Raw genomic sequence first — 26,924 nt, forward strand, 5'->3', positions numbered from 1 at the left:
CATATAAAATATACACAAATGCAGAATATGAGTTCCTAATATTTTTTCAGTTTCAGACATTTTCACACATAGTCCACATGTATGTGCTCATGTGTGTACTCAACTACGTAAACACTGACACATTCTGATAACACAGACCCTCAAGTAGATGTAGGCACACCCTTTTCAGCCTTCCCATTTAAAAAAAATACTAGTAATAATACAGATGTCACTGGTTGAGTACTCCTGTGGGTTGCCAAGCTCCTCTTCTGTACTGTTACCATCCGCCTAAGGCTAGGAGATGGGTGTTACCATCACCTACATCTTACAGGCAAGAACACAGACACACACAGTGTTCCGCACATTGCGAGCAAGTGGCAGAGCTGGGATCTGACCCTGGACAATCTGACTTTGGAGACAAGCTCCTGCAGCCTCTACCCAAAAGGCCGAGAAAGAAGGGAACTCATGTCCTCCTGAGATAGCCCATCCCACTGTCCGAGTCTCCCTGAAGGTTAGCAGAGGCAGTCCTAGAACACAGATCTCTCGATATCGAATCCCAAGCTCTCCCTAGACCTCATGCAACAGTATTCTTAGGAAAAGCTGCCTCGTGAAGCTGAAATCAAACAAGCTCAAGATAAATGAAAGACACATACAAGCACCCTTGAAAGAGAACACATTTATTTACATCACTATTTCCTTTTACAACTCCTACACATTTAAATAATAAAATTTTCCAGGAAATCCGGTAACCTTTAAATAAAGATATTTTAACAGAAGAAAATTATCATAATATGATTTTTATTTACATGAATTTCCAACAGTTTTAAATAGTTCCTTTTGAAATAGCACAACATCACTGAAAGCTCTCATTTCGAACTTGCATCTTTTCCCAAAACTTTTAGTTTAAGGAATTAAGCTTACAGTCACCTCCTTGTAGCATGGATTCTTAGAGACGAAAACCTGTTAACACACTTATGAACACAAACCTGCTTCATAAATGATCCATGTTTTGGCTGCGAGCTGAACCTCTTTCACATGTTTTGACATGACGCAGAGTTTTTGTTTGTTTTTGGGTTTTTTCTAAGACACTTTACATTGCTTTGATTAAAATCTTTCTGGAAGTTTTCGGGATTAGTCACATAACCACTTAAGAGATGGGATGTATGGATTCTGAGAATTCAATTCCGTGTACAAGGATTGGCTGATCTTGGGTTCAGCCAACTCTGAAAGCACCGCAGGGGGCTTCGAAACATCCCTGGGTAGGGCAGGGGGAACAGACTAGGTGTGCACTTTGCTCTCCGCGGCCAGTCCTATCTTGGGGGCTGATATTTCTCTGATAATGCACATGCCAATCACTTTCTTCAAGAACCTACTACTCATAGAACGACTTCCAGCAATAACAATGGTCTGATATCCTTCTGTGTCACACTGAGAGATTTCAAATATTTATTAGTGAAACTATAAGAGAAGATAGATTTTCCTAATATTTTAAGCATGAGTTCCTCTGAAGAGTTGGTATAACATCCATTAAAAAATAGAAAAGATTAACTTTTACCATGATCAAAGCTACAGTTCACAATGTAAAAATTCTCTAGCTCTGTCCACCTTCTCCGTAAGAACAGCCGAGGGCCAGTCTTGAACTTCACGCGGCGGCAATGGAGGTATCATCCACGAGCCGGCCCTGTGGCTTTAAGGAGGGGAAACGAGACGGGTTTACAAGGCAGTAACAACCAAGGCTCTAGTAATTGAGAAGATTTCAAAATTCTTGGAACTGTTTCACAAAAATGGGATAAATGTGCACAAGTATCAAAACCACATTTGTTTCTCTCCTTCTTTCTTCCCACCTTCTCGCTTCACTTGAACCTGGGGCGGGCCGGCTGCGGGGCCGGGGTGCTGCTCCCCTTGCCTCTGCCACCAGACACTGACATCGCCAGCCGGCCGCGTACCTCCACCGCCTTCTGCCTCGGTCACTAATCCTGTCCACCCGGTGTCCTCACAGCTACTGATCTCGCTCTGGGAACGTGGGAGCGGGAGCCCTGCTGCCTTCCTGCTTCAGGGACAGTTTCAGTTGCTCTCTTGCTTGGGGCCCTCCTGCATCCCAAGCTCGAAGAAGACCACAGACCTGGGCTGACAGACAAGTTCCTTGGAGATCCAAGGTCTCCTAACCTCCTGTTTCTAAGGAAAAGCAATTCACTATGAACTGGAGTATCTAATGATGAACACTACAAGGACAGAAGCAGCAGATAAGAACAAAAATCTAGCTTTCCCTAAGGTCAACGGAAACAAACTTAAAACATCACATCAGAAGAGTAAAGGCTAAGAATGAATAAGAGGTACTGTGACCATACTGAGGGTAAACCTTCTGACAGGTTAGCGATACCTCAGGGAGTCATCAAGGAAATGAAAAAATGACTCTCTTGCAAACACTCTTACTCAACAGAGGTACATGAGCAGACTTCTGTGGGAAGAGCACAAGACGGTATTCGGGACATGAAACAGCTGTGCTACGACATCACCACGGAAAGCCACTGACAAGGCCTGATGCAGAATGGTTCAGGGCAGGGGGCTCTCTGAGGCAGGGAGGGGAGCACTTTGTTGCTGCATGTTTAATGCATGCATGTGTGTGTGCACATATATGCGTGTGTGTGTATGCACGCATGTGTGTGTAAGTTAGGCCTCTGATATTCAAGGCAGGAACAGAATGAATTAAAGAAGAGGTGGCTGGTCTTTTGTATTTCACATAACCTTTGGTAGAGGATGTTCAGTTTTAGAAACGGAATAATGGGGGCACCTGGGTGGCTCAGTTGGTTAAGCAGCTGCTTTCTGCTCAGGTCATGATCTCAGGGTCCTTTGATCCAGCCCGGCATGGGCTCGCTGCTCAGTGCAGAGTCTGCTTTCCCCTCTCCCTCTGCCCCTCTCCCTGCTTGTGCTCTCTCTCAAATAAATAAAATGAAATCTTAAAAAAAAAAAAAAAAAAAAAGGAAATGGAATAACAGCTCAATCTGGTTATATCCTTATGAAATAAAGCTTTATGAACAGGGACAGAAGATTCGATCATGAATTAGAAAACTTGGAATCTACTTTTCAAAGGAAGAAAAATATTAATCCAGCCTTGAAGTAGGGCAGCGCAATCCAAGAGAACTTTCTGTGATGATGGGAAAGCTCTGGTCCGCGCTGTCCACCATGGGAGCCACCTGTCACATTGATTTACTGGACACTTCAAGTGCGGCTAGGACAACTAATTAATTTTTAAATTTAATTAAGTTTTAATTAATTTAATTTACATCTCAGTAGGGCCCATCATACTAGAATAGCGCAACTCTAGAGTTCAGTGAGGGTGTGAAGGGATGGACAACTTGCGTCTTTAAGACTGTTCACTAGGAGGGAAGATAGTAAGCCTCAGTCACTGTCCTTAGCATGACAGGCAGAACAACTGCCTCTCAGATTTCCCCATTGATAGAGCCGCCGGCTCTGAGGATCCCAGCCACCCTTTTTGGCAGCAGTCAAGTTACTAGAAGGTAGTACTTGTATTTAGAAAAAAAAGAGCACGGCAGTTAGAAAAAGGAGGGCCAGTTATGCTTAGACTTATAAATGTTTATTTTTCTGGAATCTTAGGATTTAAGCACTACCCTGTGCTTAAATTTATCAGGTACCCCATTCCAGATTATGTAAAGAAGGGACAGTTCCTTCACACTGGAATGAGACAGACACAAAAGAGACAAGTGTGAGCCAGGGACACGTCATTCCGAAAGCAAGTATGAAGTTAAAAGAGAAGGTGGCACACAGGTCGTCTGCACACAGAGGACGTCTCTACACCCACGAGTGCCCGAGTCACTGAGGAACCCGCAGCTACCAGGAGGGGAGCCCTACTTTCCAGTGGTGAGAACGGCCTCGGCGGAAGTGAGCGCAAGCTGGGCGAGCCCCCTGCACCAGCCGGGTCACCCCCTCCCACACCGACTCCCACCATCCTACACATCCCTGTACCTCAGGAACCTGGAAATGGTCCCCGTGTGAAAGAGCAGAACATTCAAGCCACGCAGTGTCCAACATGGGATCCTTTGCAGAGAAGGCCCCAGTCGGTATCGCACAGAGGAGGAACGTTCAAGATCACATTTAGGAAGTCGATCCATTTTGATGGAAAACTAGTTCCCAACTAACTACAGGATAAAACCATCCTTTACTAAGCCAAAGGGAAAACCCGTCTCAGCATCCTGCAAGGGTAAATCGTTATCCACCCAAGGGAATAAAAAACCTCTGGAATTCGATTCTGTGAAACAGCAGCAACTGTACAGAAATGACCAGCGATACTGTCAAACTGACGTCATGGCAACCAAAGCTTTCAGTCTCCAAATGCCATCTGGGGAAGCTTACGAGAAAGAAACACCTGGTCTGCCTGCAAGTTGGGAGGCGTCAAGAGCAGACCACGCCTCGGTCTTACCTTTACAAAAATACTGGTAGGTATGAAACGCCTGAGCAGCTGATTGGTGAAGTGAGGAAACCTCAGCAGGTTGACGTGGAGACACGGCAGCTGCTGGTACCCGGCCATCAGAGGGTAGAAATTATATAACATTTCCTGTTCGGTGCCGGGGAGGATCCGTAATCGAATCTACAGCATAACAAGTTGTAGAGAAAGACAAATACACATGCTTACAGCATCTCCGCCCTGTCACCTCTTCCTTGGTCACGAGTGACTGGCCATGCAAATCTTCCTGGGGAAAATATCCTCTCCTGCCTATTCCATTTTCCAGACAGATTCGGAAATACAGGGCTGAATTAGGAGGACAGGAGGACTACACAGGTAACAGATGCATTACAAAAATTGTGCATGATTTCTCGGTTTTGACACCAAGATCTAAACGGCAACTTGTACCAGCTTAAAGAGGGGATCGTGAGATGGATCCACGTTTTGTGTGTCTGAGACCAGGAAGATTTTTTACAGTCACGACATGTTATGAGACAACTGGAAGAAAAGTATCTCTGTATACATTACATCAACATAAGACAAACCAGTGGTTTCTGGTGTTTTCTTTTAGGGGAACTTTGTGGTGAGGTAAATGATGGCAGGGAGAAAGGTGGTTGGTATCATATATTTTTACAAACCAATATGTGAAGATCAGGACACTCTTGAAAAGCTTACTCATTTGCATACGAGTACACACAGTATTGTACATGTGTCAAAGATAATATATGTGTGTACAAATATATAAACGCTAGTGTGTGTTTTTGTTATCAACTTAAGTTCGCTAATGGACTTGTGACATACTTCATGTGTAATGCTATCTTACATTTAACAACAAACACAGCACTCAGAATATGCACAGCACACGGGACTAGTCAGGGTAGACCCTACTGAGTATCAGTACATGTTTGTTCCTCTAATTATGGTCTGGTTGATAAAAAGTATTTACTGACTATGGAGAGAGGTCTGTTAGCCACTTTAAGAGAAGACAGTATTCTCCCTGAAATATGGTTTTGCTTGAAAGTATATGTTCCATTAAAAAATGTGATAAAAAAAAAAAAAATGTCATGAGCTTTTCCACCTCCGATTCGAATGAGTGAATCAAAATACCTGAATGATTTACTTTTGTATGTAAATATAAAATTTTGTTTAAATGTGCCAAAGGTAAGTAAATTCTGTTTAAGATCAAAATCTCTAAAAAGTTTCACGAATAGTTCAGAAGAGAAACAGGCTTTTTTTTTTCCCCCTAAGTAGGCTCCATGCCCAATGTGTGGCTTGAACTCATGACCCCAAGATCTAGGGTTGCACGCTCTATCCACTGAGCCATCCAGGAACTCCCCCACCCCTGCAAGAGAATCAGGCTTTTAATCTGGGTAGTAAGGCCGCTAGGCCTCCAATTAAAAGACACAAACACACACATACACACACACAGTAGTAATAAAAGGGAAATCTAAAATTTTCAGGAATGCTGCTATTATCTAAGGACTTGTAAATTCTTGTTTTATAAAAACAACTTACATGTATGAGCTCAATGTGCAAAGGGTTACCCACTTAATCCACCTCTATACGGGTTGTACTTAATCTTTAAAAGGGAATAAAAATTTCCTATCTAAATAACAGAGACCACAATCAGCCTGATCAGTTCATTTGTAAAAGCTACATGTACAGCTGTCCATTTCCTGGCCACCCTTCCGTATCTACATAAGCAACCCAGTGAGATAGGGCTGTACCTGTTTAAGACCTGAGAACATGAAGGCATCACTGGGCTCCACAGAAATCTCCACATCTTGAACTAAGTTAGTCTTATTCTGTAGGTGATATTTGACAGGTAAGGATTCTCTGACACGCCCAAATGATGGCAGATCTGCAGAGAAAGAGGATACATTTCTTTTTGTTAAAAAAAAAAGTTCACCGTTTAGGAGTGCTTTTTGTAAAGGAGTTTCATTCTGTAGACATGGGGTTATTTAAATTAGTGATAACACTGCACTCTTGCTAAATAAGAAAATTCTTTGATTGGATAACAGCCCATGGGACTATGATAAAACGGGCCCAAAAGAATCAAGTCTCCTTCTAAAGCTGAATGACCTAGAAAGGGTCATGGCTATCAGGAGGTGAATTATATTTTGCGAATAATTTTTCAAGTCTATAAAACAATCCCCTAAATATCCATCACGGTTCAAGAAGGAATGACAGGCATCACGTGCCTCTTGATGGGAGCAAACACCATTAGCTATGAAGTATTCTTGCTGAAAACCTGAACCCGAATCTGACTGAGACTACAGATCTCACCACCAGCTCTCAGGGACTCTTACAAATGATTCAATGCAATCAGCGAAGTCCAGGCTGTGGGGAGCTCTACAGGAGACGGGCTGCACTTCTTTAACAAATGAACAGCAGGGAAGGGGGGCGGGCGGTGGTGGAGGAGGTGAGGGGGCTGGAGAGGGGGGTCTTCCCACCCACAGATTTCAAAAGTACAAGACATCCATCAGCTGCAATGCAAGGCTTTAAGACAATCTAAAGAAGCTTCCAAGTCAACCAGGGAAATCTGTGACACTGGAATTTGGTAATATTAAGAAATTATTGCTAATTTTTAAAGTGATAATAACAGAATTGTGATTATGTTTAGAAAAATAGCCATTAATATTAAAGAGGCAGACAAGTATTTATAGATCAAATAATAGCTGGGATTTGCTTTAAAATGACAGGAGTCCGAGGCGTATGTAGAGGTACAGATGAAACAGGACTGAACACAATCTACTTTCATAAACGCTGGGCATTTTTCATAATAAAAAATTGTTTTTTAAACCCCAGAAGCTAAAAGAGATACTCTTCCTGGATTCTTTTTCTCAAGTACCATTTGACGCCGTTACCTGCGTTCACGTGGAGAGGAATGTTTTCTACGATCACGTGTGGCAGAGTGATGACAGTACTGATCACAGGGACATTTCCCATGGCTGTCGTCCTGCGGCAGAAAGGGGCAGCTTTCAAATCCACGTCCCACGTGAAAAGTTAAATCAAATACCGGAGACATGTATATGCACCAACTTGTTTCAAAGGAAACAGAAATTATTTCTACATTTTCTAGAACTTCATTAATGGAAGTAGTTTTAAGAGAAGCTTTTAGAATCCTGCGTGGGCTCTGGATGTTTCCAACTGACAAATGCTGTAACCCATGGCTGCTGTTTGACGCCAGGGCCAGAGAGTAAAGCAAGCACACCAGGAGGAACATCATTTTAGGTGGTGTTCAGGAGCTCCCACTGTAGGTGGCAGCACGGTGACCCACACTGTGACAGACCTTCTCACCCTGCGGCTGGCTCACAGCTGAGCACAGACCACCTCAAGCCCGCTGTTACGACGACTCTAGAAGTACATAGGAGAAACCGAGAAACTAGAAATATTTTATGATCCATACACAAAATGGCATTCCAGCATTACCGAGAAAAAGTGAGTACCATCAGGAAACGGACAAGTATTTTTCCCCCTATTCCACTTAGAATGGGAACCACAGGGCTGGCTGGCCGCTAGCTGACCAAGGAGAGCCCTTAGGGAGAGACTGTGTCTAGAGGCGGAAGAACTGATGCTCTGTGCAGATACAGCAGAAGCAACAGGAAAAACCATCTAACCCCTCATCAATGAGAAATAGATCTTTATGGGACTACAGGAACATGACGGGTAACTAAGCAGTGCCTTCAAAACCCTATTTTAATTCCTAGAAACATAAACTGAACTAAACTTCAACATGGTAAATTCAGAAGTGGGGAAAAGAAAGTTGTTAGTTTTTCAAAAATAAATTGTTATTTTTACTTTCTGATTTTTAATGTATCTTATCCACTGTTTTAAAATTTATATAAGGGGTGCCTGGGTGGCTCAGTGGGTTAAAGCCTCTGCCTTCGGCTCAGGTCATGATCCCAGGGTCCTGGGATTGAGCCCTGCATCGGGCTCTCTGCTCAGCGGGGAGCCTGCTTCCTCCTCTCCCTCTGCCTGCCTCTCTGGCTAGTTGTGATCTCTCTCTGTCAAGTAAATAAATAAAATCTTTGAAATATGATGTCTCTACATCCCAGGCTAAGAAAACAGAACAATACAGCTGAATCTTCCCACCTACCCCTTCCTGCTTGCACTCCCCAGAAGTTACTACCCTGAATTTGGTGTCTATCAACTGCTATGTGTTTCTTGACACTTTTCCAAATTACGTATGTAGCCCTAAGAAGTATAGTGTTTTTACCTGTTTTCTGATATTATACACACGCAATCTGTTCATATTCTGAACATCTGCAGTTGCTCTGTTCACTTACTAAGTTACCAGGGATACCTCTGGATAATTCTCTTTCACTGATACTGTAAGACTATGCCATAATTTACCTATCTTCCTATCTAGTGTCCAGCTTTTGACTATGATAATCAGAGATGCTATGAACATTCTTACATAAATTCTTTGTGTGCAGGTTTAAGATTTTTTTCTGTGACTATAGACTGTAGATAGACAGACAGACTATATACAGACATGTTCAGTTTCTCCTGGTACTGCTGAATGGACTTCCAAAGTAATTGTTCTATTTTATACTCCCATCTCTTTTGACAAACCATGCATTGTTAAACCTTTTTATTCTTCCAAGTTAGTGAGAGCACATCTGAATCTCAGATTCCTAGTGAAGTTAAGCTTCTTCCCGTACGTTTCCTAGCCACTGGCTGCTTCTGTTTCCCTTACACCGCATACTTGAGATTTTGCTCAACTTCCTACTAGGAGACTTGTTTTTCTAGCATTTGTAGAAGTTCTTGATGTGAATTCTAATACTTTGTCAGTTTTACGTGTTGCAAACAGCTTTTCCCCATCTGTACTTTGTCTTTTCACAAATGAACTAAGACACTTAACTGTAACAAATCAAATTCATCCATTTCAGTGGCTTATGCTGGTATGTCTTATTTAAAGGAACTCTGCCCTATTTCAAAGTCATAAAACAATTCTCCTATTTTCTACTAAAATCAATAAAGTTTTGCTTTTCAAAATTCAAACTTTAGTATACATGGAATTGATTTTTATATGCAGTGTATAGTAGAGACCAATTTCTTTCTCAAACGGACACCCAATTGTTCACCGTTGTAAAACCAGTTCATCCTTTTCTCACTGGTCCGGAGTGCTCCCTAAAATATACTTTCCACATGTGTGGATCTATTTCTAGACTCGCTCTTCTATTCCACTGGCTGATTTACATATCCAAGGCAATACCACAGCAATGGCTACTGTAGAGATTTACAGGAAGTCTGCAAATTGAGAAGAGCGACTACCGTCGCCTCGTTTTCCTTCTGAAGTATCTTATTTCTGAGTTTTTGCTTTTCCAGAGAAACTGTATAATCAAGAGTGTCAGGTTCTACAAAAATAAACTCAAATAAGCTATTGGGATTTTGAAGGAAACTGCACTGATTCTATAAAACAAACAATATTAGACCTATCCAAATCCTACCCAAGACCACTCTGTATATGCCATTTAAGAACTCCTTTAATGTTTTAAAGTTTTATAATTTTCCCAATAATGATAACACGTGTTTTCCACTTGATATATTCTTTCTTACCTTATAATTATTGTCATCCTCTAAATGATACCTATTTTAAAAGTATAATGCTGAAGGTTTATTACTGATATAGAAAGCCAACTGGATTTTGTATATTGAATGTTATATCTAGAAACCTTGGTGGATATATCATACATGTATGTGAGATATATATATCACATATATACGTATGATATATATGTCTTATAATCCGAATAATTTGTGGATTTGCCTGGGTTTTCTATGTAAACAATACTACTGACTGCGAATAAGAGAAGTTTCTCCTAATGTTCTTAATGGTCCTGTTATAAAAACTCATTTGTCTAAAATTTCATCAGTATGTAGATCACAAATTGTGACAAAAACAAATGGACATTTGAATCTTTGTGTTTTTGACAAATAGTGATAGCACATGACTTCTAGTCTGTGCTGACTGAAGCTTTCGAATATTAAATGACAATGGCAAATAATAAAAGTATGAGACTAGCACAGACAAGGAAAAAGACAGGGCTGATATAATTTACCTCTTCCAGGAGATAATATAATGCCCAGTTGCTACTCCTCCTTCAACATTTCCAACAGATGGGCACCGAAGACAAAAGCATTCACTAGCACTCTCTCCAGTCTGTAAAACAACTACAAGAAACAGTCTTTATAATCCTTATGCAATGATCCTCAGGACCTTCAGATTATGAGACTGACGCGCTGCCTACTGCGCTAAGAGGGCGGCATGCAATGATCCTCTATGAAAGGCGAGTTTTACTTCTGATGACAGAACGAAAAAAGAATACTTTTATCAGCTATACATTGTTTATAGACTTAAAAACTAAGGCTCAGAGATGTTAAATGACTTTTTCAAGGTCACAAAGTCCCTGTCCAGGGTTTTTTTTCTAATATATCAATATTCCCGTTACATACAAACAGGCAAAGCAGCTGCAGGTGTGTGACAAGTTCCCATGGGAACTAAGGAAAGGGAAAGTCTGGAGTCAGGATAATACCATTTGGTGATTACCTACTCTGGCTTTCTCTGACCAACGCACATTACTGACACCATCAAACGGAAACACATTACATGGTGCCTCATTATTGCCTAATTCGGTTATTTACCTCTTACGCAAGGATGCTGTCCTCTCGCCAAGTTTAGCCCAAACTCTTGATGACAAGACAAACACTCACCTGAACCAAGGCCTCCCCGCCCCTCAGCCCTTTGCAGGCTGCGTGGTGGTAGGGGTTGGGTTGGGGGGGTGGGGTGAGGGGGGGTGGGACTCCTTGAATGCAAGCCAGCAACAGGGCCCATTGAGGGCCAAGGTTAGCATATCTGAGACTGAAAGTTTCAAACGATGAGAACAGTCTCGACTAATCGTTTCTATGGTTTTCCAACGAAGAAGGTTGTGATACGTTGTGGGTAAAAACTGGAAGTCGAAGGGAAAAAAGCTGGGCCAGTCTCTATTCTAATCAACTACTACTAATTAATATAATTTTTAAGGTCTAGGAAATGACACTATAGCCTGGTAAATAAAACACACATTAATTCAAATCTCTTAAGATACCTGCTTTTTAGAACCAGGGACATTCATTTCTCTCCCGCCTGCCCCACCTTGCCCCACCAAGTCCTCCCTAACTCTTGGAAGTTAACCAAAATGATACTATCTTTATTAACAATTAACATTAGGGTCAACTTTATGATCTAGGAAAGGCTGTTATTTTTAACATGTCGCACACAAATTTTGCAATGCATGCGTTCTGGTGCTCCTAGAGGTGGTGGAAAGAGTAATGCCATGCCGCCCCCTTCCCCAAGCACATCCACATCCTAATTCCCCAGAATGTGACCTCACTGGCAGAAAGGACTCTATGGATGTGATTAACATCAAGATTGGAAAATATGAAGATCATACTGGATAATCCAGTTGGGCCCAATGTAATCACAAGGGTAATGAGGGAAAAAGGGAGGCAAGAGGGAGTCTGAGAAAAAGATGTGACAGTGGAAGCCGAGGCCAGAAAAAACATCTCGTAAGACGCTACGCTGCTTGTTTTGAAGGTGGAGGAGGGAGCCAGGAGCCAAGGACACCCCCTGGCCTCTAAAAGCTGAAAAGGGCAAAGGAAAGGATTTTCCTAAAGCCCAGAAGGCATGCAGCCCTACCCACACCTTGATTTTAGGACCTTTGACCTCTAGAACTTTCAGGTCATAAATCTGTGTTGTTTTAAGCCACTAACTTGGTGGTAATTTGTTACAGCAGCAATAGAAAACTAGTAATGGGAAATTCAAGGTGGACATTATTCATTAATTTAATAAACATTTATTAACCAGGGGTGCCTGGGTGGCTCAGTGGGTTAAGCCGCTGCCTTCGGCTCAGATCATGATCTCAAGGTCCTGGAATTGTGTCCCGCATCGGGCTCTCTGCTCAACGGGAAGACTGCTTCCCTCTCTCTCTTTGCCTGCCTCTCTGTCTACTTGTGATCTCTCTCAAATAAATAAATAAAAATCTTTAAAAAAAAATTTATTAACCAACTCCTATGAGGCTGGCAATACAAAGAGGATAACATCACGTAAAGAAGGAAGGCGACCTAGTCTTGCCTGGGGAGATCTAGAGAGTCCAAGCTTACGTGAGACCCGAAGAGCACACCAGAGTCTAACAGATTGAAAGAAAAAGGAGAGGGTTCGAGGCAAAGGTACTAACGTGCAAAACCAGATGGAGGTGATGGCTGCTGACGGTAAGAAGTTTGGCTTGGCTGAAGTCCGGGAAAGAGGGAGGGGAAGTAGAGAGGCTGCTGCAGAAGAAGCCGGGAAGGAAGCTGCGCAGGGAAAGGTCTAGAATGTCATGAAGTTTTTTAAGTGAGAGTAACCAGTTCTGAACAGTTTCCTGAGAAATCAAATTCTGGCAACAGTATGAACGGCTGACGAGGGGAGGGAATGGCACAGAGGAAACCAGTGAAGCAGGTACTTCTGAAGGCCAGGGGAGAGATGGTGACCATCTCTGGATTCAAGACACGGGAAGAAGGCAGAACGTGGTGCCGGGCTGGACGTGCACGCACATAGGGCATCTGTCCTGTCCCCGTGGTTCTGAGCTGGAACCAAGTGCACACTGGTTCCTCTAGTGGGACTGCGGCATGCAGGCAGCCTAAGGCTGTGCGGAGGGGAAAACTTGTAGAAAAAGTAAATGGAGCCAAAGCTGGGATCCTGGAAATGACCAACATTGAAGGGGTAAGATAAGAAAAGGAGTCAGCAAAGAATGGACAGATAATGAGCTTGCGTTGAGCTGTTAGGAGACAAGCACTGGGCTGGGATTTCCATATAGATTAGCTCAGGCACACACCACGTAGAGCCATCTGCTTTAACCTGAGACGTGATCAAACACAATAGTCCAGTGTAACACAAGGGCAAGCAGTAGGACTGAACTGATCTAGTTCAGCAGGACTCTAGATCTCATCACTATTCCACGCAGGCACAGGGATCAGAAAAGGAAGAAGAGCACAGAGAAACAAGTAGAACCAGGGACAATGACTTTCAAATCCACAGGAAAAAACCAGGTTTCCAAAGACAGAAAAACAAAAATTATGAAGGCATTCTGAAAACAAAAATGGGGTTTTTATTATTATTATTTCACAGAATATAGGACCTATTTACAGGTCTTTAAACAGAGAGATTTAGGAACATGTTTGACTTTTCCTTTCTATTTTACCCACCCTCATTTATGACGACTTCCCTAAAATGCACAGGAGTGACTATGAAGACTGCTTGCTCTTGTAGTGTCTTCAGAAGCCAGCATGCTGCCATACGGTGAACTTGATATATACCCATCGATTATTTATTGAGAGATATTGAAACTTATTTTCAGGCTAGATGCAAAAAATACACGGGAATTCTAAAACTACTCATCTAGTTTTAACCTGTATTTGCAAATCAACATAGGGCTTAGTAACACTGAGGTCCAGGAGTAGACAGATAAACCAAGAGAGCAAATAAATGACTCACTTACATTTGGTTTTAAGAATATATCAAGATTTTTTGCATATAATATTTACCCTTACAATATAGCTGAGCACAATTTTGCTTGGGTTAACCTTCAAACTCGTTTTTTTCCTAACAGCTCAAGAAGCATACAAATCCAAAGTATGAGGCACCAGACAAGTGATATATTGGGTTTAAATCTCTTCTCTCTACCGTTGTGGTTGATTTAGAAAACTCACTACTATTTCATATTCTCCCCAAGTTTCCTTCATAAATATCTTTTACCATTTCAAGTTATACATAACAGTAAACCATTATAAATAAGAAAAAACAATCTATAAAAAAATCCAAATAATGAACAGATATTTTATTTTCAAGTACATTTTTCAAAGACTAACTTCCTTATCAGAGCAAAAATCTTTATCTTTCAAAAGAAGGTATACTCAAGCAAAATTGTAAATGGTACTAATTTCACCTTAATTCTAAACTTATTTGCTTTTATATCCATCTCAATTATCCTCCCTTAGCAAAAAGCTAACTCTTACACTGGTAATACATACACACACACACACACACACACACACACACACACAAACTCTTACACTGGTAATACACACACACACACACACACACACACACACACACACACCCCACCCCCCCCCCCCCCACCCCCCGTCTTCTAATTAAGTGTGATGATCCACATTCTCACCTTTGTCCACTTGGGACTCTAGCTGATCCACTGCGGTCATGGAAGGAGCAAGCTGGAGCTCACTGGAGACGATGGTGAGGGCCCAAGGTGAGGCACTTAAAAGGTCGGTCATCAACAGAAAGGGGATGTCCGCATAGACCCTTTCCAGGTGCTCAAACTATCACAAATGAAGACAAAAGGTCTGTCTGGAACTACAGTAATCCATTTTACTTTTTCTGCTAATTTCTATAACTGAAATGATTTCCAAAATGCTTCACAGGGACATACCTTTGTAGAGACAAATTTAACCGCGACATCGAATGGAAAGACAGTTTCTATAGTTACGGTTTCATCCTGCAAGAAAATTTAAAGGGCACATTCAATGGCTTTTCTAAAGTTAAAAACAGTTTTAAAATTAGAAGGTGTACAAAACACAGTCTGTAACTGATCAATAAATAATCCCAATTTATATCTTAAGGAGCTAGGATCTTTCCCTCAGATGATATTTGTAAAAACCTATGTAGAGAGACCAGACCACTGGCAGTATCATAGCCAATGAGGTTTATCTGAGGCACAATTATTGCTTCTAATTATCTTACAGTTTTATACAGTTCACACTGCAAAGTGCTTTCTAACACATTATCAGGATCTAATAAAAGTGAGCAGGACAGGCATTGTCACCATTTTATAGAAGAGGAACCAGAGGTTAAAGGAAGATTAAATGATTGGCCCCAGCCCACAAAGCTAGTGCCAAGCCTAGAATCTGAGTCTTATTTTTGTCGAAGTTCTTTACCTTGACTCAGCACAATAGGACTAATAATAATGATAGTAACAGTAACAAAATATGACAGTGTTATAATCACTATAAAGCGTCACAAAATGTTCGTAATAACTCAAGGAAGCAGATGTCTTTATACTTGCCATTTTAAAAAAGATTTAAGATCTTATTTATTTATTTGAAAGAGAGAGAGGAAAAGAGAGAGCGCACGTGCATGCAGGGCACGTCCGCGCGCGCGCGCGCACACACACACACACACACACACACACGAGCCGTGGGGGTAGCGGAAGCAGCAGAGGGAGAAGGAGAAGCAGACTCCCTGTAGAGCAGGGAGCTCTACAAAGGGCTCAATCTTAGGACCCTGAGATCATGACCTTGAGCCAAAAGTAGATGCTTAACTGACCGAGCCACCCAGATGCTCCTATACTTGTCATTTTAAGATGAAGTGGTCACACGTAACTAGTAAGTGACAAAGGTAGAACCGGACCCAGATTTGGCCTTGAAGCCTGTACTCTTAAGCAATGTGCTACATCGCCCTGAAGCTATTCACTGAACGATGGGGTTACTATGGCTTTGGAACCAAACCACCCATCCCATTGGTGAGAACCCTTTAAAAATAGTCATGTTGACTAAAAATGGAGGCTGTAAAAATGCCAGGTAGATATAGGTTTTAATCCTGGAGGACACAGATTTATTCACCGTGCGGACTTTGGGTACAGTGAGGTGACCCTGGAGAGGAGACACAGTCTCTGAGTCTGTTTCACAATCCCCGAAGGGCTGCTGACAATGAAGAGAGACAGCGCATATGCAGCACTAGTGGAACGCCTAAACCACGTTTATTATTACTGCTTCAACTATTTCCTCATAATACCATCAAGCTGACTCTTTAAGAAGGTGTAGTAAGTAGGATATTAGTGGTTGAAAACGCATGAGGGGTTCCATGATCTAAAGCCCAGGGCCTCAGTGTTCCCCCACCGTGTATCTAAGCGGAAATGAAGAATCAACTCAGTGTGTAGCTTCGATGTGGACTACTTTAAATTTCCACATGGCTTACAAAGCAGATTCACGTGCAGGTAAAAATGAGATTTAAGCCAGTGAAGGGACAGGAATTTACCTCTAGATTTCCAAAAGTGTCTTACAAATAACACTAGGCCCTATGAAACAGATATTCCATGACAGAAGTGCTTCTTAGTAAAATAATTCTGAAAAGATAATCACCACAGCCTTTTGAGCATTCTCAAATTCAATGCTGTGCTAAGCCCTGAAGTCAAAGTATCTGTTTAACACCTTTTAACCAAACATATTTGACCAATTCACTCTTTTGTGTAACATCTATTTCTGTCCCTCAGAATTAGTGTCCCTTAGAAGCTTATCTTGGAAATACACCGGCTGATAGAAAAATAAACAGCTTCTCTAGAAAACCTAAAAGACAACCTACTGAACAGGGGAAAATGTCTTCAAATGACCTACCCAATAAAGGGTTAGTATCCAAAATATATAGAGTACTTACACAACCCAACACCAAAAAAATCAGATAATCCAATCAAACAATGGGCAGATACCTTTTTTTTTGTGGAAAATAGTACAGAGGTTCCTCAAAAAATTAAAAATTGTATAACCTTTGTACCTAAAGATTACGAAAACATAAATTAAAAAGGATATACGCATCCCATGTTTACTGCAGCATTATTTACGACAGCCAAATTGGGGAAGCAAACCAAATGTCCATCAGTAGATGAATGGATAAGAAAAATGGGGGATATACACACACCCCCCCTACACCCACGCGGCAGAATACTATTCAGCCATAAAAAAGAATGAAATCTTACCATTTGCAGTAACATGAATGGAACTACAAAGTGTGATGTTAAGTGAAAGTCAGTCAAAAAAAGACAAATACCATATGATTTCACTCATGTGTGGCCTTTAAGAAACAAACCAAATGAAGAAAAAAAGAGACAAACCAAAAGACTCAAAACTATAGAGAACATACTGAAGGTTACCAGAGTGGAGGACTGTGGGGGGGGGGGGGATGAGGGAAACAGGGCAAGGGGATTAAAAACAAGCGAATGTCCATCAGTAACATCGAGTCTTGAGAAGAGAGCACTGTACACCACTACAGCTTGACTCCAGGTTACTACATGGCAGACAATTATTTTAAAAAGATATATTCAAAGTCTTCTAGAAGCTTCATTAGCCAAAGGAGAAATGACACCCAAGGCTTAGGACTCTAAAGCTGCACAAAACTTTACTGTTCTTGTTTCGGAGATGAGGGCATGGAGGCCAGAGGTGCACACGGCCAGCCTGAGGGCCAGGTCAGGAGGCCAGAGGGGCACACGGCCAGCCCGAGCGCCAGGTCAGGAGGCCAGAGGGGCACACGGCCAGCCCGAGCGCCAGGTCAGGAGGCCCGGCGGAGACTGGCGCTCTCACCTCCTACTTTGCCATCCAGGAGTCCCTCCATGGCACCAGGCTAGGGGACACCTTTCATATATTCAGTGCCTTTGCTCCTTCCCCTTCGGAAATACTCCTAACTCTATCAGGATGGGGTTGCGTCCCCTGACTCACGAAACAGCCAACGGCCCAGACTCTGTGCTGTAACCTTCCTACAAAGGCCCAAACTGACTGGCCTTCTCGTCTGCTGGCCAAAGGCCCGGTTCCTGAGAACAGGCCAAAACAACACAGGTAAGACTAACAAGACAGTAAGTACCGTGACTTTCCATCAGTAAAAGAAAATACAAGTAATTACAGACAATACAGTTAAATCTAAATAAAAACATGGCTCCTCCAAATCGCAATAAATAGGAAAGAGACCAAGGGAAAATACACGGAGGTGACAGCAGTCGCCCCCAAGTGGCTGACTATGACTATGGCAGCTTTCTTATCTTGGCAGAAACAATTTCCATGGTCTTTTTTTTTTTTTTTCCTTTTTTTTTTTCCATGGTCTTTTTAAGAGAAAAAATATTTCATGATGGGAGACCTCCCATCCTCCAAAATCTTCAGTGTATAACCAACTTACAGATGTTGTCTAATGTGTGATTCTATAGGGAAACACATAGATTTAGAGTCTCAAAACTTATTTGCAAAAGATCCCCCACTTTTTTGACTTCTGAAAAGCCATGGAAGCCAATATTCTAAAGTTTGAGCCATAGGATGTCATTTATAATAAATATAAATGACAAAGAAAAAATCCCAAGAGACATTTAATTTAATTTGTAATTACTTTTTAAAAAATTTTGTAATAGAAAATAAGTACCTAAGCTGCTTATCCTTTTACAGGTAAACTAAAAAATACAAAATAGGGAATGCTCCACATGGGATACTTCCTGAAGTAGTTACGAGAATTTATACCTTGTGACACTTGCAGACAATTTCTTTGTCTTCAATAGTTGTATTGATCAGGTAAGAAACATACACGAGAAACATTCTTGAACCTACTGTTCCACAGCGAACGTATATCATTTTTTCCAGCTGTAACAAAATAAAAGTACTTCATTTACTAATTCAGAGATTTCTTCCTGCCACATATTCTAGGATAATGTGCCCCCACCTTTTAAGAGTTTACTGCACCAGCTGACTAAATTCTTGAACAGTTTTTACAGGCTGTTCCTGACTCAGTGTGAGAGCGGGATCATTACTATCGTACCTTCTCTTATCCGCATTCTCAACTTCTCAACAATTGTTGTGTTTACTTTGGAAACAAAAGCCTGAGAAGTTATTTCACTAAGTTACACATTTAATGCTATTTAGTTATTTTATCAGGGCAACTAGTCCTCCATATTTTAGGGTCATTTGTTCTAAAATCACTTGTAAAAAATAAAAAATTAAAATCACTTGTATAAAAACTGCTTACAACACTTTAAACATTTAAATATGTAAAGTGTGTGTAAAATGTGCATTAGTTAAATCCCATTTTTAGTCTCAGGATACGCTGTTAAAATGTTCTAGATCTATCTAAGACTCCCTACGTATTTAAAACTACAATCTAGTTGATCTCTTCTCCCATCGTAGTTGACCAAGGCTCACCTGTTCCCCCGGATTTAAGTCTCCCACAGGAATGTCAGTGAGTAAAGCCGGGTAGGACTCATCACATAGTTCTGTTCCATGAAGAGACACGTGCGTTTTCTGAGTTAAGTTGGCATCCTGTCCTAAAAGTGTTAATATTGGTGTTTTAAAACACGGAGAATTCAAACATTATCCTACCAATTCATACTGCACAGATCATGTCATAACTACTTCATAACCACATCTGAAATAAACTTCCTGCAGTTGTCACCACGGACATTTATTTTCTGTTGAAGGAAAACTGGCCAATTTTTAAGGAGGCCCGCTTACCGGGTTTTAAACCAGCAGTGAGCTTCACGTCTCTGATCTGGGTCTTCTCGTGGGACTCAACAGTCACAACCAAACAATACATTTCATTAGTCAGGGCGGGAGGGTCATGTCGCAGACACACGGAAATGTTGGGAACTCTGGAGATGATCCTTTGTGGGGGAAAAAAAAAAAACACCTGAGCTGAGTAACCGATTTTTAAGAAAACAAGTTACTCAAACACAGTATTCTGAAGAAACAAGATTGTGACGTTCCACAATCTGCCTGGCGAGGTGGACGTACATTGTGCTGGCCTGAATGACGATGCTGTCCCAGTGAAGCTCATTGTCGGGGAGCTTCGGCCGTCTTCTGAAAGAACGCGAGGCCTGCAAGGCTTCTTGGGAGGAAGCGGCGTCGCCTCCTCCTCCTTGCCAACTTAAAACCACACATCTTCCCGTCTCGTGGCCCAGAACCAGATCTACCGAAGTAATCTGCAAGATGGGGGGGCTGTCAGAAATGCCACCTCGTACTTGTCACCATCCCCTCGTGACAAGGACACAGTGACTGCTTGTCCGTCCCGTTCCTCTAGAGACCACAGGGTGATGGGGTCAGAACACTGGCTGTGACAGCTGTCCTGGTCACGTAGGAGCTGGGACACTGACTACGTTCGCCTTCACACGGAGATAATCATCTGACTTCACAGATGCTCAGTTAGTGCTTGCTGAGTGAAATACATGAATGCTTTGATGGCCCTGAGCATACTCAGAACCTAATTCGTAAATCCTAATAAAACATATTTTCCCCCCAAACAGCTATACTATCCTTAACTGAATAAACGTTCCTTTCAACTAAATCCGTTAACAAAATGTACTCAAAGTAGTGTTATTAATTATGATTGCCATCTGGTAGGCTTCCTTAGGTACCTTATAAAAAATAAAATACGTAATTAGGGATTTAGTCAAAATCATAAAGAATTTTTTTTTTAAGGAAATTAGCAAAAAACCCTGGATTTTGATTAACAATAAAATCGGTTCACTGGGGCGCCTGGGTGGCTCAGTGGGTTAAAGCCTCTGCTTTCAGCTCGGGTCATGATCTCAGGGTCCTGAGATCGAGCCCCATGTCGGGCTCTCTGCACAGTGGGAAGCCTGCTTCTCCCTCTCTCTCTCTGCCTGCCTCTCTGCCTACTTGTGATCTCTCTCTGTCAAATAAATAAATTAAAAAAAAAAAATAGACAGGTTCACAGAAAGTGTTCTGGGAACACTGGTAGTATGGTCTCATGTTTCTATCTTAGAAACGGTCCTAAGTTTAGATTAGCCAACCATCACCGTGCTTTTCAAGCCACGGAAAACAAGCACTTAATGAGAGCTGACTACGTACTAGTCATTATTCCAAGCAATTTACATTAACTAACTGATTTAGTCCTCATGAAACACTAAGAGGCGGGTATCATTATTATTCCCACTCCACAGATGAGTAAACTGAGATAAAGAGACATCAAGTAGCTGCCCGGGGCCACACGCTAGTAAGAGGGGGAGGCGGAATTTAAACCCATATAGTTTGGTTCTGAAGTTTATGTTCAATAAAAATAATACTTTCATCATGTATTTCTAAAAAGCATTTTAATTATGTGCATTAAACAAATCCTTTAAAATAAAGAGAAAAATACAATCAGAAATGTTAAACATCAAAATGATATAGATCTCTAGCCTGAATTATGTCACAGAATACAAAATATAATTGCTACAGTATTTTATATATGTATTTATAAATTATATATATATATATATATATATGTTTAAAAGTCTTTAATTGATTATGTAGCCATTAAAAATGAGGTTGGTCTTATGTACTAAGAGGAAATACCTAATAAACACAGGGTAAGTGAAAAAAGCCAACAATGGGAATAGTGTATATAGTATAGTCTCAATAAAAGAAAACCCACCAAACCATGAATGATTGCCCTTGAGAAGTCCAAGGGGAATAGGTTCATTTTTCACTTAATAAATCTGTACACTATGAAATTTTTTCTGACATACTCATACTACTTTCGTCACTTCAAGTATGTGTTAAACAAATTTCATAACTAACCTCAATTTTCTTTCCCACGTCTTCAGTTTTCGCAACAAATTTAAATAAAAATTTCCTTGTTTTACCAGGAACTAGACACATCTTTCCCTGAGTCAAATTTTCTAAAACTTCACTTGCTTTGGTTGCTTCTTCGATTACACAGAACTGGTTATATTCCTGTAAGAGAGGTTAGGAAGGGTCACAGTTTATCAACATCAAATGTCAGTATGTTTTGCTGACACTAAACACCAAATGATTTGAAGCGAGGTAAGCTGAACCACCTGAAAACTACAGCATCATGAAGGGTGATCAGTGAGAAGTAGTCTATGCCCAGTGGAAGCGCCCGTCCTCAACGTGCGGCCACAAGGTGAAGACAGTTCACAGACACAAGCTGATTTCAGCAAACATTTACGCATCCCTTTCCTGGAGAAAAACCAAGATCTATTCTTTGTTTCATTGGATGCTCCTATCAATCATCCCCTTAGACAGCTTTCTTGTTACTTGGCTTCTGTGACCCTGTAGTATCATCCTTCTTCACCACTTCCTGGTTTTCCCTCATAGGTCTTTTTGTCTTCTAGTTCCCTAAATACAGAGGCTCCACGGGCTTCATTCCTTGGCTGGCTTTCAGTTCTTTTCCCTTTCAGTTCCTTTCAATGCGAAGTTTACCCATTTCTACATACTCTGCACTTCTTTGCTAGTATTTCCCACATTAGAAACAAACTCTGTCCTATTTCCTTGGCCGTAAGTTCATATCCACAACTGCCCAGAGGAGAGAATTCTACCACTCAGATTCAACGTCTCCCAAACCAGAAGTACATCTAGTATCCCAGAAGGGCACCCTCCTTACAGACGAATAAAGGGAGACAGCCTTCCTGTGGTAGGTCTACAGAACCACCATTCCCATCCATTCAGGAAATTTTAAAAACTTTCCAAGAGCCACCTACCACCCTAGCGAATGAATTACCATCACAGAAAATTCTAAGTAGTTAAGTTTAATACTTTCCCTCTACTTTTTATTTCTATTCCATGCTTCTGAAACCCAAGTACTACTTTTTTCCTTATGATTTGGATCTTGGATTTCAAGTAACACATATTCAGAATATAACCTAACTTAAAAAACTAATTGCTTTACATTTTATATTAACATTTTAAATTAGTTTTTAATTCTAGAAGCTGTTAAGAAAAGGGGGGAAATGGGATAGTAGGATAGAACAGGAAAAGTAAAATAAGAATCTATTTATCCTATAAGTCCAGATTTAGAATAGTTCAAAAAACAATATCCTAGTCGAGCCAAAAAAAAAAAAAAAAAGTAAGAAAAGCTTACATTTTAATAAAGAAAACAATTTACCAAATAATCATACAGACAGAAGTGAAAGCACAGCTGTGATTAGTACTATTGGAGGGTTGTGGCTAGGAAAATCGATCAGGTTTCTCCAAGGAAGTGAGGCTTTTAAGGGCATAAAACATGAGAAAGAATTCTAAGAAGAGGGACAACCCTCCAAAAAAGAAGTTAACACTACATACAAAACCCCATCATACTACTGATCTCACTTACATGTGGAATCTGCGACTCAGAGAAGCAGTAAAATGGTGGATGCAAAGGGCTGAGGGAAATGGGAGAGGCTGAGCCAAGGGCACAAACTTCCCAGTAGGAGATGAACAGGTTCTGGGGATCTCCTATGCAGCACAGTGACTACACTCAATCAAACGGTATTATATTCACACAAGTTGCCAAGAGAGTACAACCTACATGTTCTCCCCACACCGAAAAAGGTAACGATGTGAGGTGACTGATACTAAGGAACCTTACTGCGGTCACCATTTACAATAGATGTTTCCAATCATCATGTTGTAGGTACACTTAAAAGAAACACATAGTTCTTGGTGGGGGGAGGGAGGGCTGTCCTTTATCCACCCTATCCCCCTTCTTTATCTCTGACAACACACACTCAGCAATCGAGACTCCTCGAGCTGTACATGCCTCTCGTAGCCCTTTCTTTCCGTTGCCACCACTAACAGCCTCATGCAAGTCCTCACACCTTAGGACTTGGGTTCGTATAATGAGGCTCTGGTTGGTTTCCATAAGGTCATTTCTTTCTATTTCATCACTGAAACAAAGTTTCTTAAATTCTAAGTATCATGTTCTTGCTTTAATACTTTCATATTAGGAATGTCTGGGTGGCTTGGCTGGTTAAGACGCTGCCTTGTCTGGGTGGCTTGGTTGGTTAAGATGCTGCCTTCGGCTCAGATCATGATCCCAGAGTCCAGGGATCAAGTCCCACGTGAGGCTCCTTGTCCAGCAGGGAACCTGCTTCTCTCTCTGCCTCTGCCTGCCACTCTGCCTGCCTGTGCTCTCTCTCTCTCTGACAAATAAATAAATAAAATCTTTAAAAAAAAAACAAAAAACTCTCACACTAATCAGAAGGAATCGTTGGGCAATGGTTCAAGTTGAATAAAACACACTGATCTGCAGGGGACCCCGGTTCACTGAGCCGAACCTATTCCAGGACTAGTTCAAAGTTGCAAAGAGTCAAAAAAACACAAAACAATATATTAAGATAGGTAAAGCTCTTTCCAATAAATATAACCCTAATAAATGAATGAACAAATAAATCTTCAAATATTTCTCTTACTAGCTCCCCCCTGCTGAATTCTTCAAGCTCCTTCAAGCCACATAGCCTCACATCCCACAGGCTCAGCTCACGGCCCCTCTGCTCTTACAAGGCTGGGGTCCCTGCCACCCACAAACCCAGAACGTGCGCTCCTGCTTCCATTCAGCGTTGCCTTTTGCCAACCATGTTCCTCCTTCTCACCACTTTATAGTATCTTCATTTCATCTTTATTTCTGAAACCTCCTCCCTTTTCTCTGGCATGCCTGTTGGAACTGTATTTCTGGCCTACACCATGTAACCGAGTCCTTATTACCTACTAGGGCAATCTGTGAGTCAGTCCTGGCCTCTGCCCCCAGAATGCTTCCATTTCAAAGGGGCTGACATATACTAAATGCTTTGAGGTTCCCCACGATGCTGAGAATACTTGCTGGTTAAATGCTTGCTGGTTCACGGCTCAGTATACTTTCTGGGTGACCAGAAGATAATTACCTCTGAAGTGAGCTTGGAACTGAAATATGTGAAATGTACTCAAGTACCTGACAATACTCTAATACGCTACAGAAATGTGAAAATGTATATAATCCCAGTTCTGCAGAAAGGAAAAGCTGCTTCTGTGTGCACACCCAGAAAACGCCTCGACTATTCAGGAAGTTAACAGTGACGACTTCCGGGTAATGGGACTGGAGGGCACGCACTCACTTTTCACTTTATAGACATCCATTCCACTTCAATATCTTTAACATCAAACATTTAACAGTTTTATAATAAAAAACGAATACCAGAGTTAGAATGTAAAATAAATGATTTTGACAATTAGATTATATTTGATAGACCTCACTTGAAATTCAAGTTATGTATTAAAAAAATTAACTTCCTACATTTCGTAAGGATGGAATAAAAGCAAAACTCAGAGACGGAAAAGTGTAACACTTGAAAGGCTAATACAGAGAACTATAAATGTAGTTATTTTCAAATAGACCTTACCAAAGTTTATTTGTTACTAGGCAGCCATTAAGACCTAAAATTTCGCTAAGTTGGTTTCAACTAATTTAATGCAAGCTATAATAAGATACACAAATGGTAAAAATATAATAAGAGGTATTGTTACCTGATTATTAAAGCTGACACAGAGCTTGGAAAATCGAATGGGATGTGGACAGTCAGCCTTCAGATAGATATCAAACCGCACAGGAACATCAACATGAAAACTCGGGGCATGAAACTTGGCTTTGCATTGTACTAGAAATAAAATAAAATAGAGTTACACACCACAGGACCCTCGAGACACACACCCATGATTCTCAGAACCACAGTTACTTTTCAGGAAGGAAACATCGACCCTTGATATTCTTTCTGAATTCTGCTCTTGAGCCATTTCAACAGACATAAATGTAGTTCATTTTTTAAAAAACAGAACACATTTAAAGAAAGTATACCTTCAAAACCACCTTTAATTCTAAAAACATACCTGCTGCTGAAACATAACTAACACAGGAGTTTAAAGGGAGAAAAAAATTATTTTGTTATTTTTAACTTATTTCAAAATATCCGCTGAGGTATTATAGGATAAGCTTTTTTAAAGGACTATCTTCTCAAATGCATTTCAAAGCACTCCTACACAAACGAACAAAGTCAATTTTAATATATAAGCTAAGTACTTAAAATGTTGAAAATCTTTTATGTCAATGGGGAGAAAGAAAAAAAAATCACAATTTCATCTATAGGATAACATATTTAGAACTTTCTTCCATTTATACTTCCAGTTCCGCGGCTATTCACTTTGTAGCGATAAGGAGGATTTCTCTGAAATAGCACCGCAGGTGCTGGCGACCCACCGAACGGCACGAAGTCCTGTACCCCTATTGTGAAGACATTGCTGCCGGCCAGGGAGATGCGGTCCGACCACAGCTTCTGAGCTGTTTTCACAGCTAAGACATCACAGTCGGGTTCTGGATCGGGACTCTCATTCTGCACCAACAGAGTACAATTTTTGGTCGGCTAGCGATAAAAATACACAGGTACGGATCTAGGTCTATGTATGCCCAAAGCTTATTTTATAGAAAGAATTCAGACTTACCATCAGAACATTTATGAGGTTCTTTTCGATCCGAGATTTCTGGTCATCTTTCAGAGTTGAAGCTAACGTGAAATGGAAGTAGGAAACAAACTCTAACTGTAAGACAGGCAAGTAAAAGCCAACACCCCCACGGAAGGTATTAAAATACTACAGGATAAATAAGTCTTCTGACATGGCTAAGCACAATTCCAGACAATGTACAATAACACAGCTTCCTATGGGAGCCCCAACACTCTAGATACTCGCATTTGAACTCGATGGGAAAAATCATTTCATGACGTAATTTAAAAAAAAAAAAAAAGGAAGAAGAATTTTGTTCTTCTCAACTATCATGAGACCTCGACTCTAGTAAGTTCCATGAAACTATGAGTCCTTTCCTTTGGCAAACTGATCTACACAGGGTGAAAGTATGGTCAAAGACTCGAGAGAGTTGTTCTTTCCATTTTAAGAAGCTTAAAGA

General features: G+C 41.0%; 1 protein-coding gene across 2 annotated transcripts in view; it reads right to left on the bottom strand.

Annotated features, from left to right (window-relative positions):
* Positions 1 to 640: 640 nt before the first annotated feature.
* TRAPPC11 (trafficking protein particle complex subunit 11) overlaps positions 641 to 26,924 on the bottom strand; it is a 44,840-nt gene continuing 18,556 nt past the window's right edge. For both annotated transcript variants that reach the window (XM_059155902.1, XM_059155903.1), the window contains 15 exons: positions 26,465 to 26,526; positions 26,223 to 26,355; positions 25,496 to 25,626; positions 21,797 to 21,952; positions 20,012 to 20,199; positions 19,733 to 19,881; positions 19,424 to 19,545; positions 18,749 to 18,868; positions 14,911 to 14,976; positions 14,644 to 14,800; positions 10,510 to 10,621; positions 7,309 to 7,400; positions 6,169 to 6,302; positions 4,418 to 4,585; positions 641 to 1,666 (listed from right to left, as the gene is read on the bottom strand). In XM_059155902.1, the coding sequence (XP_059011885.1) occupies positions 1,622 to 1,666; positions 4,418 to 4,585; positions 6,169 to 6,302; positions 7,309 to 7,400; positions 10,510 to 10,621; positions 14,644 to 14,800; positions 14,911 to 14,976; positions 18,749 to 18,868; positions 19,424 to 19,545; positions 19,733 to 19,881; positions 20,012 to 20,199; positions 21,797 to 21,952; positions 25,496 to 25,626; positions 26,223 to 26,355; positions 26,465 to 26,526 (1,835 nt within the window). In that variant the 3' untranslated portion in view covers positions 641 to 1,621. The remainder of the gene's footprint in view (positions 1,667 to 4,417; positions 4,586 to 6,168; positions 6,303 to 7,308; positions 7,401 to 10,509; positions 10,622 to 14,643; positions 14,801 to 14,910; positions 14,977 to 18,748; positions 18,869 to 19,423; positions 19,546 to 19,732; positions 19,882 to 20,011; positions 20,200 to 21,796; positions 21,953 to 25,495; positions 25,627 to 26,222; positions 26,356 to 26,464; positions 26,527 to 26,924) is intronic.

This window comes from Mustela lutreola, chromosome 18 (assembly GCF_030435805.1).
Source record: "Mustela lutreola isolate mMusLut2 chromosome 18, mMusLut2.pri, whole genome shotgun sequence".
Taxonomy (NCBI): domain Eukaryota; kingdom Metazoa; phylum Chordata; class Mammalia; order Carnivora; family Mustelidae; genus Mustela; species Mustela lutreola.